The sequence below is a fragment of the Canis aureus genome, chromosome 2, assembly GCF_053574225.1.
Source record: "Canis aureus isolate CA01 chromosome 2, VMU_Caureus_v.1.0, whole genome shotgun sequence".
Lineage (NCBI taxonomy): Eukaryota > Metazoa > Chordata > Mammalia > Carnivora > Canidae > Canis > Canis aureus.
In genome coordinates this window covers 59,374,200-59,386,480 of record NC_135612.1, presented here as the reverse complement: position 1 = coordinate 59,386,480, position 12,281 = coordinate 59,374,200, and the positions used below count along the sequence as shown (strand labels likewise).

Genomic DNA, 12,281 nt, shown 5'->3' with positions numbered 1-12,281 from the left:
TGCAGGTACCTGTGCTGAAGCCCATGGATTTGATGGTGGAGGTGAGCCCACGGAGAGTCTTCGCTAATGGCCACACCTACCACATCAACTCCATCTCCGTCAATAGTGACTGTGAGACGTACATGTCAGCGGATGACCTGCGCATCAACCTGTGGCACCTGGCCATCACTGACAGGAGCTTCAGTATCCTTTCCAGTGGTGGCCACCCACCATCTCCCAGGGCAGGGTGCTTCTGGGTGGGGCTGGTTGGCTCGGTTGTAAGCGAGCCGACTTGGGGGCTTCTGTTTCTGTTCAGCTTCTTCAGTGAGCGAGGCCCAAATTTGGAATCCTGATGAGCTGATTTATGAAACTTTAAAGCCATGGCTGCCAAGGCTTGTATTCAGCCTGTTGCCTTCTCCAAGTGGCTGTGTTCTCTGTCATGGGACCTCATCAGGGATGACAAAGGAGATAGAGTCCTGGGGTCAGACTTCCTGGAAGAGGGGTGAGCCACGGGAGAGTCAGCCAGAGGCTCCTATGGACCCTCCTCCCTGTTGCTCAAGGCAGGGCTTCAGTGTTTGATGAGCAGCCTTGGGGTCCGCCCCCCGCCCAGGGCTTAGAGTGACAGACAGTAAAGGTGTCAGAAGCCCCGTTATATGGGGTCAAAGGAGGGCTCAGCCTGGTGGTCCCCCATGTCTAGGCAAGCTAGGGGCAATAGGCTGGACTCCAGGTCCCGCTGACTGGTGAAGAACTTGGTACGCAAGTATGGGCCTGGGAGGGGCCGCAGGGGACAGAGCAGCCAGGTTGCTACTGTGTCACTCTGTGCAGACCAATAATAATAAACCTACACAGTGCAGCTCTGTGCCTGACATCGACATGTTCATATTAACTCATATCACCCTCACGACAACCCAGGAGGCAGGTGCTATCATGACCTCCTGTACAAATGAGGAAACCGAGTCCCAGGGAGCCAAGTTGACCTGCTCAAAGCTTACATCTAGCAAGTGTCTAGCCCAGGCTCCCTGGCCCCAACTCCCCATTTCTAACCTTTATGTTCAACTGCCCTTTGTGAAGTCTGCCCCCCAAGATGTGCAATGGAATGGGGTAGGAGGCCCCACCTGAGAGCTCTCATGCCAGCTGATGGTCCCCCAAGTGCCCCCTCTGTGCTTGGTGCCAGGGAGCTCCTGCTGCAGAAGCTCCCAACACAGGGTGTCGGACCTGCTACTGCAGCTGCCTTACCTGTCAGGAGGGGGTTGTGTCCCTCAGAGCAGAAGCCAGGATGGACTGGGAGGGAGTGTGGGAGTAGGAGGCAGCAGTCTGGAGGGTTTGAAGGAGAGAGAGGGGGTAGCAAATAGCTTCTGAGGCCCAAGAGCCAGGGACTGGCTGGAGGCCACTAGGCAGAGAGACCTGGGGCTCAGAGGAGCAGAGAAGCGAGCAAGCACATGCTGTTCCCTGAGCCCAGCAGGAGGATGTGAGGCTTTGCGGTCAGTGTGAGCCTCTGTGGGAGTCTCGCTCTGCTCCCTCCAGCTCGCGGACCTTGGTGAGTAATGGATCCCTGTGAGCCTCACTCACCCCTTTCCACTAGGACTGTGTCGTGCACACTCAGTGCGCCCCTCCTGGGTGTACCTAGCACAGAGCTAGTGCTCTGCATGTCTCCTTCCTGCCCCGAAGGTATGGTGCCCTCTGAGCCGGGAGGGTGGAAGTGGATTGAGGTGGTCACAAAAGTTCAAGGAGGGGCTGAAGCTGCAGCCACTTAGAAGAAATGGAAGCTCAGATTTGGTGTGGTGGAGAAGGCTGGGCTAGGCATCTGCCTGGCCCTCCATTCAGGCTGGAAGCCCAGTGGGCCCTACCCCTGTCCCGGTGCTTAGAGCTTCAGTTGATCAGGACTCTTGGTTGCAAGGCTTAGAACACCTCATCCCTCCTGGTTCAAGCAAAACACAGGCCTCTACTGACTTAGGGACCGTGAGAAGGCTTCAGGCACAGGTGGATTCAAGGGCTAAAACAATGTCATTAGATGGTTCTCTCTGCTTCTTGCCTCTACTCTCTGCTCTGGCTCATCTCAGGTGCCACATGGTGGCAAATTAGGGCCAGTGACACGTGCCTTGTCCTCCCAGAATAAAGCCCAAGAGAAAAGAGACCAGTTTTCTGTGAACTGTCCCCCCAGGCACCCCATGGCTCTGATTAGGCCTCAGGGGCCCCTCTGAACCTGTGACTGTGGGTGAGGGATGCAATGCTCTGACTGGCCAGGTCTGAGCCAAGGGAGCTGGAGAGGGTCAGTGTGTAGCGGGGGGTCCCCTCAGAAGAAGCAGGCACTCCCTCAGCAGTTGGGAGCTCCCATGGTGGGATGCACAGGCAGATGTCTGCTGCCAACTTTGAGGTGTTGACCAGCCTCCTAGCAGAATAAAATGAGTCATGTGGGAGCCCCGGATCTGCAAACGGGGTGGGCGTGGGGGCATGGGACTTGTGTCATGGCAGCTGGCTGTCCTCAGCTCTTCCTCCCAGCACTCTCCAGTGCACAGACCAGTTTGCCATTCGTTATCTCGCAAGGCCTTCATGTTGGCATGAAAGCTGGAAGCAGTGGTGCATTATCACCCCATTCTGCAGATGCAGAAATAGAGGTTTTGGGAGACAGAACTGGCTGACAAAGCAGAGCTGAGTGGGACTCGCGCTCGGGCCTCTGCAGCCTGGCCCCAGGCTGTTGGCCCAGCCCTTAGGCTGCCGGCTGCAGCCCCCATCGCAGGCTATGCTGGGGACGCAGCCCCTGCCCAATTGACGCTGCTGGGCTGCTGTAAGGACTCAGGAACACTGCAAATGCCCTTTACAAACTGTAAAGCCTTGCAGCTGTGTAAGGGTTACTGTTCCCTTTCATTCAGCCATTAATTCCTGGTATGTCTTCTGACTTGGGCCCATGCTGAGCCCCGGGGACACAGGGACAATGAAAGAAACTTGGCCCTGCCAGTGGGGGCCTCCAGGTGGTATCAGGGACATCACCCTTGCTGTGAGCAGGGCAGCACCGGCACGAGCTGCAGTGGGCATGTCATAGCGGGGCATGGTGGGTAAGGATGGTAGGAGAGCTGTGCATGTGTGTCCTGGGTGGACTGGATTCCAGCAGGCAAGCCCAGAGGCCAGGAGCCCAGCAAGGAGATCCAAGGAGAGGTGGCGATGGGTAGGCAGGGGCTTGGCCATGGGCAGGCTGCAGTGGCATAGTGGGGCAGTGGGCTGTCTCATAACTGTCTTTAGGACCAAGGTGGCCACAGGACATTGGAACAAGCTAGGCCTGAATAAGAAAAGAGGGTTGATCCACTGCAGGTTGTGCCCTGTCCATATGCTGGAGAGCATGCCATTCACCGCTGTATTTATTGAGCACCTTCTGTGTACCGGGCTCTGTGCCTGACTTTGAATTAGATAGATAAAGAGCCCTGCCCTCCTGGAGCCAGCAGACAATAAACCATTAATATAGTAAACAAATAACATACCCAGCATGCAAGCAGCTGACAAGTGCAGTGAGGCCACGGAGCGCAGTGGTGTGCATTTTTCCCAGCCCTGTTTATCTCTGTGGCTGCAGGTGTGGGTTAGGTGGAGTATGAGCCAGGATGGGGGGTTTTGCCAAGTAAATAAGCAGACAGGAAGCTGACAGTGCCTGAATCTAGGAGGAGGAGATGGCTAGTGACGAGAGAGGAACATCAGTCATTGGAGGGGGGAGGACCTCCTGGGAACCCAGAGTCTTCTCTGCTGTCCTGCCTCCTAACTCCGTGTTAAAACATGTGTGCTGCGTCTTCATTTTGTGCGAGTGAGTTGGTAGTTGATCACAATGTAAAGACAACCTGGCCCTTGAGGTGGAGGAGTGTGGGTACTGCAGAACACTGATGGTTGCCAAGCTGGGCTCCAGGCAGCTCCTGCCCGTGGAAGGGGAGTACCCAGTAGGCTGATGGAAGGGGCGGAGAGGAGTCCCCAGGGGTGCGTGGTGGTTGTGGAAACCTCCCCTGCTGAGACCAATTCATCAGGGAACTATGTTGCATGGTTCCCTGCTCCTTGGAGAGCAGGCCCAGGGAGCTCCCCAGGGCCTGCTGCTGCTTGGCCACCAGAGTGACAAGAGTCACCCCTCCCACCCCAGCACAGAGACCAGCACCTGCCCTGCAGAGGCCAGCCTCCTGACAGGGAAGGCCTCAGGACCATGGGCTGTGGCCGTGATGATGGTCCTGTGCAGCTGAGTAACTAAACAAGGCGTTTCATTTCCAAAATGGGAGGAGGCCGGCAAGGCCTGCCAAGCTGGAGAGTGGCTCTGCATTGGGAGACCCTTTTTGTGCAAGCCCGTGGTTGGGGGGGGGGGCGTCTGGGCCTGGGGCTTCCCCTCCCTTTGACTCATGCCTTCTGGTGTCTTGATTTGCCATAATGCTGCTGTTCCATCTCCAAGCCACCAGAAGTTCTCTGCAGCAGCACCACCTCCTCATGTCGAAATAGCAACGATTTCCACCTAGGCTGGAGAATTGATCTCCAGCAAAGGTTTTAAGAGAAAGGAAAATCTTTGTAATAAAGAAGAAAAGGTGGGCGTTGTTTTGACCAATGAGAATAGATAGTAAGAAAGCTTAGAGGACCTTTCTGCTGCTAATTTGAGAATTGGCTGCTCTGAGAGGAGAGGCAGGGGAGCCTGGTGCTCACGGAGCCTCTCTGTGTGCCGGGCACACACATGGTGCAGCGCCTCCTTCCTCCCCCTCACCCGCTAGATGGGAAGAGGTGCCAAGCCCTTTCTTTTCTCCCCCTAGTTGGCTCTGGAATCATGCCTTCGTCTCCATCCCTGCCAGAGGCCCTGCTGGAGCCAGACCATTCCTGCCTGGCCCGTTGCCTGAATCCCACACGTCTCAGCAGAACTCTGGTCTGACCTTGTGGGGCCCTGGCTTAAAGCTCTTGGTGACTCTTGTGCATCAGGCTTCCTCACACCTGGGGGCTGTTGGGTTTCTCTTCATGTTTTGGGGGGTTGAGAGGTGGGGGCGCTCTGCCTTCTGCTCTTCCTTCCCTGGATCGCTCTTTCTCCTTCTCATAGCCTGGCTGGCTCCCATTTGCCCATAAGTGTCACTCACAGCCCCCTTCACCCAGTCATCTCGACTCTGTCCACTCTGTTTGCCTCCTAGGCTGTCAGAGCCCCTCACTCCCTGGTCACACTGGACTTTCCTCATCTCTTAGTATGATGCCTGCCCCGTTTTCTGGTGAAAACCTTGAGATTTGGTGCACCCAGTCTGAGCCCTCTCTGTATCCCCATACATAATGCAGGGCCCAGCACATAGTAGGTGCTTAGGAGTAGCTACACATGGTGACTTTGGATGGAGGGATTCCAGTCCCCATGTAGTCTTAGGATGTAGACACCTCCTTATAAATCTGGGTTCCGGGGGACCCAGAGACCCTAGCCCCTAAAGAGCAGTAATCTGGGGTCTAGTGGACCTGTGCTTAGATTCATTGTGTAACCTCCGGGGCCACCAATTTCCCCCAGTGTAAAATGGGCCTATTACCTTGTCCTAAGGATATTTGTAAGGAATAAAGAAATCATGCACGTTAGAGACCTGGCAGTAATCAGGGCCCAGCAGGTGGCCCGTGTTTCCCTCCTTAAACAGCAGCTCCCCAGATCTTTGAGGCTGGCTCTCATAAAACCCCTGCGTCGTCTCTGATTGTTGAAGCCCCCTTTCTTCCCTGGCGCTGTGTCCACATCTGTTTAAACAACCTCTCACGTCCTTTAACCAACATTTGAGACAGTTAGGCGGCTCTGAGTGATTTTTCTGGAGCTCGATGCCTCTTAAAGGTAACAGATTGCACAGAGGGTCTCAGCTGATGGGCCTCTGCTTTATTTTTAGCACTTGGAGAATTGCGAAGATGGTTCAATTGATTTTTCTCCCCCCCTGAGCGATTTCTCATGGTGGAAGCTGGCATTGCACCAAGCCTCGGTCTGGAGCAAGTTTCTAATTGCCATTTTAGAGAGCAGGTCCTGAAGCTAGGCGGGATGTTGCGGCAGTAGGGGCAGAGGCTCCAAACCCCAGTCTGCACATGGCCACCTGCAGGCTAGGCATGTTCCCCTTGCAGGAAACAAAGGAAGGGACTGGCTGAGGCCCCTCCATGTGCCAGGCTCTGTGATGGCCAAAAATCCTGGAGCCTGGCGTCCAGCCTGCCTCCATTGCTCACTCACAGGTGACCCTGCTGGTCACTTAGCCTTCCCCAGCCTTGCTTTCCTCGTCAGTTCAGTGCAGGTGTGTCTCCTGTGCTGGGGGCTAGAGGGTGGAGTAGCCAATGAGCGCAGGGCCTGATGAGCTATAGACACAACCCACACGGGCCCTGACCCACTGTCAGGCACCCTACAGGCTGCCTTTTTCCATTCTCCTGTAGTACCACTCTACAGAGAAGGAACAAGAACATCTGCTCAGAAATGCCCCGAATCTGAATCCCCCAAATTGGTTTCCACCAGAAAGCCTGTGGTTAAGCTGTTTGCCTGCACACAGCTGCTTTCCGGGCTCAACAAGGCCGGGCTTCCAATGGGGCCCAAGTGCCGGTGCAGCTGTCCTTGGTGCTGACTCTGCTGGCAGCTGGTGTTGTGGGTCCCCCTCCCGACCACCTCACACACCCCGTCACCCCTTCGTGAGCACTTACTCGGTGCCAAACAGAGCTCTAAGCACGTTGCACATACTAATTCTCTTTAATCCTCCTGACAACACAGTGGAGTAGGCATTATTAACATCCCTCTTTTGTAGACGAGGAAACTAAGCCACAGGAAGAGCAAGTAATTATCCAGAGTTACCCAGCTGGGAAGTGCCAGGGCCTAGGATTCAGACTCAGGCCCTCTGGGTGCAGAACCCACACGCTTCACTGTCATGCTGCACTGCCTCTCAGTGGTGAGAGCGGCAAGCCCCGCAGCAGCCACTGTTATTTCACCTCCAGTCTGCAGGCAGGAGCGCCTCAAGCCCTTACATCAGCTTGTCATGGGGTCCTGTCATTCTCTCTGTTTTGTGGGTGGCATGGAGATGAGCCCTGAGAAGCTCTGAGAAGCTCGTCCAGCCCCATTGGGCAGTGATATTTCCTGGCTCTACTTTTAGATCCTAAGGGAGAGCAGGTGCTTTTTGCCCCACTTCAGGCCAGAGTGGGGATTGTTTGGTGACAGAGGTGACAGGTGACACAGGCGGCCAGGTGCACGGGGAGGGGGGAGGAGTGGGGGGGGTGGCTGCTGTGTCCTCTAGTGGTGGGAATGCATGACTCTCCTGTGCTTCTCATCCCTCCTGACAGGCCTCTGTGGCATTTCTGTGACATGCTCCAGATTAACCACCCACCCCAGCCCCCACTCCAGAGCCTCATCTCCCACCCTCTCCCCATCGGGTTCCAGCTGGCTGGATAACTCCTACTCTTGTAAGTCCTCAGCTTAATACCCCTGCCTCCCTGACTCTCCAGACCAGCTCAGGGCCTCCCCAAAAATCCCATCCCATGTACCCTGTGTGTTTCTCCCGGATGATCATCGTGGGCCTCTTGGCTTCACTGCTGGGCCGGAAGGCCTGGTTATGGGGAGGTCAGGATGGGCTCTGGTTTGCCCTTTCTCAGTGACCATGAGAAGATAGCCACCTGGTTGTGCGTCCTGCTCCGTCCTGTCTGGGGTTTCTCTCCCAGATCTTAGGAGCCAAAGCATACAATTCAGCATAAACCCTCAAGTCCTGGTTTTTTTTTTTTTTTTTCAGGTGGGGGGAATACACTGTTCCTTTGGCAATCCGCTTAATTTCCTGTTTTTCCAGAGGAAGAGAAAGACTCTGCTTCTGATTTAATGAACTTTAATTCTTGCTAAAAGTACTAACTGTGTTCTAGGGACTTAAAAAAAATAAATGTCTAAGTCATTTTATTTATTTTCATTGTGAGGGCCTTTGACTTATGTCATCTCATTAAATCCTCATCATAGGCCTGCAAACAGATTTTATCAGTCCATTCTATAGATGAGAAAAGCAAAGTGCAGGGAGGTTGAGAAGTTTTCTGGAGGTCTCACAGCTATTTGTGATGGGGCTAGACACTCAAGCCTCGGTCTTTGTGACTCAGAACTGAGTACTCTCTTCTCTGGCTCAGTATTTGGGAATCGCATAAGCTGGCTGTGCTAGAGATGGGTAGACTGGCTCACTGCATGGAGAAGACCCACAAGAGCTTCCATGGGCTTGTGTGGTGAGCAGTTACACAGGATCGCCCCTCTTCATGGCCCCACATAGTCCCAGCAATCTGACTCTTCTCTCTGAGCAGGACTGCATCCTCCCCGAGCAGGATGGTACCATCATAGTTAGTAAGGCTCTGAGCAGAGAAGGGAAAGAGGCTGTCATGGGCTGAGTTGCATTCCACCAAAATATATATGTTGAGATCCTAACCCTGGGACCTCAAATGTGATGGTATTTGGTCTTTAAAGAGGTGATTAAGGTGAAACAAATATCAGGATGGGTCCTAATCCACCTTACAAGAGGAGGAGGTTAGGACCCATAATGGGGAAGATCATGTCAAGACACGGGGAGAAGACAGCCATCTACACACTCAGGAGAGAAGCCTCAAAGACATCAACCTTCTGACACCCTGATCTTGAATTTCCAGCCTCCAGGACTAGGAGAGAATAACTTTTTGTTTAAACCACCCATCTATGGCATTTGTTGTGGCAACCCCTAGCAAATTCATACAGAGGCAAAGGTTGCCAGGAACCTCTTTACAGGATCCGATAGGGTTTGGCCAGAGTACTTCTAGCTCATCTTTGTAACCAGGTCATCTTTTGGAGAAAATTTGCTGAAAAAAAAGGCAGCTTTGCCGGCTGTGCCTCAAGAGGACTATCTCCGTGTGCTGGAGGCCTTCTGGGGTACTTGCACCCAGTGTCTCTGGAGAGCCTGTGGGAAGGCTTCTCTGGCGTGGTCCTTGGCGGAGCTGCCTCCATTCTCATGTGGTGGCTGCTCGGTCACCATGGTAACCGCCTCCCCCATCCTGAGAGCGTGTTCCAGCCGAGACATCTAGATAAACCACGCTTTGCTCAGTTCAATCAATGGAGCCCAAGGCTGCATCCTTCTCATCATTGAACTCTCCCCACCACGCTATTAGTACCCTCCTTGCAGGGTCACAAGCCAGTCCAGGGTGCCCCAGAAGCATTGCCTGGGGGTTTGTATATATTGTGTGGAGATGCTCTCACTCCAGAACAGAGGGAGTACAGGGAGGAGCAGTGGCTGGGAGTTAGGAAGCCAGAACTCTATCCTTGCTCTGCTGGGCTCTGCATGTGGTCCCTGGCTGCAGTCACTTGCCAGCCCTGTGGAGCACCCATGGACGTGGAGCGTAGGTAGTCCTTCCCACAGGGATGCGAGGTGCCTGGCCCATAGATGCGGGGTCCAGGGCTGCCCTCCACAGCTCTCTGAAGGTTTGACTGTGTCTTCAACCTCAGTTAGTTGCTGCATCTTTATAGCATCATCTGTTGTGGTGCTGCCGCTAGAGCCTGTTGTGATGTTAGTTAATATTTGTGTACCTCTTTGATGTTTCTGGGATGGTTTCCATACCCACTTCTCACTTGAACTCCTTCCCAAACAAACCAATGATATTTATTCATTTCGTGTGCCTAACTTGTTTCATGGCCAGGGGAAATTTGGCCAAGGATGAGAGATGGCCCTGTGTACCTGTGCCCACCCCCTGTTCGAGTAGGGGAGATGAGGCTCAGAGGGAAACCTCAGAAGAATGGGACCACTGGAGGTCCTGTGACCTTCTCCCCGACATTTCAGGGGCTCTCCGGGTGGGGCCTCATGGGCTTGCAGCCCAGGGATTGAGGGCTGACATCGGTGCTCCATGCCGATGTGACCTTGGCTGGCTTCAGGCCATCAGGCCATGCCTTTGGCAGCAGGAGATGAAGGAGTTTCTATAAAAATCTCTGCAAACCTGATGACTCTGCAGAAGGCCCACCTGGAGTACATTCCAGTGTCCTTGACAGCAAGAGCCACAGACTTTGCTCCAGGATGGGATGAATGCCTGTTTCTGAGCTTTGCGGACTCCCCCAGGGAAGGCCTGGAGCTCACAGGGTACAGGGGGCACCGGAGGATGGCCTCATGCTGGTGGCAGGGGGTGGGGTCAGGCCAGGGGGGCTGCTTTATACCCTGGTCCTGTGTGGGATCAAGGAGGGAGACTGCTGTGACAAAAGCAAGATTGCAGTCCTTCTTCTAGGCCTGGGGCCATCCAAGTACAGCCCTAGGGCCCGAACCCCCCTCTTGGTATTTTATGTTCATTCACCTGCTCCCATTCACCTACATGTTGTCTGTGCCTGTTTTGCAATAGAGCACCAGAGTTGGTGAGTGGAGATGAGAGCTTAGAGCCTGCTAAGCCTAAAATGTTTATTCTCTAGCCTTTTATAGACCTCTACCTGCCCTGGATCTAGAGCACCCGTTCACACTGAAGGTAAAGGGATTTATTGTATGACAGGAGGCAGGAGAGGAGCCAGGAGGAGCCAGAGACCTCCCCTGAGGCTAGTGCTCCAGGGAGCAGCACGCCTCTCCGCCCACTCAGGCTGTCAGGGGCTGGGGTTTGCACTTCCCACCCCTGCTCTGCTTTGCCCCTGTCATAGCGGGTATATTGCTAGCTCTAGAATCCAGCTTAGCCAGTCCTGGGCTGGGACCCTCTGCCAAGTCCCAAGGAGCGGCTTTTCCTTGCTGAGCCTCCACGTCCCCATCCACAGGATGGGGTGCATGTTACTTGCAGGTGGAGAGGTTGGAACAAGACACAGATGTGAAGCAGGGTGATCGTGGCCATCCCACAGGGCATATCAGGTGCATATAGGTGCCAGGTGCTGGGCTGGAGTTAGGTGTATAAATGGCAACACAATTTTGCCCGCACTCAGATGAGTGAAGCAGACAGGACAGATAGTATTTGCAGCCTGAAAAGCTCAGTGCTAGCAGGTCTATGAGCAGAGTGCAGTGGGGACCTAAGGAAGGCACTGTGGGGAATCCGACCTTCCCAAGAACCTTGCAGAAACCCGATGAGTAGCGCTCTTGAGCACTCATGTGGCTGCAGCAAGGCTTCCTGTGTGCTGCAGGGTGATGGCTTTTTAAATGGCCCTTGTCAGTGACAGCCCCCTGCTAAAGGGCCCCCACCCTGCTCCCCTGGCTTGGCGTCTCCCTGAGCCCAGGTTCATCTCCACTTTAAGGGCTTCTTACCCTTGAGATGGGTGTGACTCTTCCTGCGCTGCCCCGGCCTGGCCCGGGTCACAGGGACCCATGAGGACAGGCTGATTGGCTCACTGACCTCAGCAGCTATCCTAAGAAGCCCCTGCTGTATGCTGGGTGCTGCAGCAGTGACCCTGACAGACTGGGAAGGTGGGCAGTCAACCAGCGAGCACTGGGCTACTAGTACGATGGCCACGCCACTGCTGCCCAGCTCCCAGAAGCAGCCTGGTGTCTGAGTTTCCCGTGGATGCCAGAACAAATGTCTGCAAACTGTGTGGCTTTACAACAGAAATTTCCTCCAGTTCTGCAGGCCAGAAGTTTGCAGTCCAGATGCTGGCAGGGCTGTGCTCCCTCTGGAGGCTACCCAGGAGGCTCTGTCTTGCCTCTCCCAGCTCTTGGTGGCCTCAGGCCTTCCTGGCAGCCACCTGACTCCAGCCTGCCTCTGTGGTCACATGGCCTCTGTGGGGGTCTCTTAGAAGGCACCTGTCACTGGTTTAGGGCCCACTCCAGAAATCCAGGATGGCCTCCTCTTAAAGATGCTTCAGTATATTCTACAAAGATTCTTTTTCTCAATGAGGCCACATTCACAGTTTCTGGGATTAGGATATGGATAGGTATTAAGGGGCTACCATTTAACCTACCGTTCTGGAAAAAATCCCTCGTGCTCAGTCAGGAGCTGTGGCTCCAGGGGAGTTGTCATCATCATCATCCTCCTCCCTACACAACCTACTCCTCTCTCCACCTCCCTAGTCTGCAAACTTAGTTGTCAAGGTGTGACTGGAGGTTAAACAGAAGCCCATCAGACAGGTAGAGCGCAATTAGATTGAAAACAGAACATGAGGGATCCCTGGGTGGCACAGCGGTTTGGCGCCTGCCTTTGGCCCAGGGCGCGATCCTGGAGACCTGGGATCGAATCCCACGTCGGGCTCCCGGTGCACGTAGCCTGCTTCTCCCTCTGCCTGTGTCTCTGCCTCTCTCTCTCTCTCTATGTGTGACTATCATAAATAAATAAAAATTAAAAAAAAGAAGAAAAAGAAAACAGAACATGAATAATTCACGTAGCTTTGCTGGGGTGGGGAGCAGGGGGGTGCTTATAGATGAGTCTAATTATGCTCAGTCTCCAGGGAGTCC

General features: G+C 54.2%; 1 protein-coding gene across 3 annotated transcripts in view; it reads left to right on the top strand.

The window, feature by feature from the left end:
* Positions 1–12,281, top strand: part of PPP2R2C (protein phosphatase 2 regulatory subunit Bgamma) — a 134,052-nt gene that overhangs the window by 91,808 nt on the left and 29,963 nt on the right. For all 3 annotated transcript variants that reach the window (XM_077874863.1, XM_077874872.1, XM_077874856.1), the window contains exon 5: positions 6–183. In XM_077874863.1, coding sequence (XP_077730989.1) covers positions 6–183 — 178 coding nt within the window. The remainder of the gene's footprint in view (positions 1–5; positions 184–12,281) is intronic.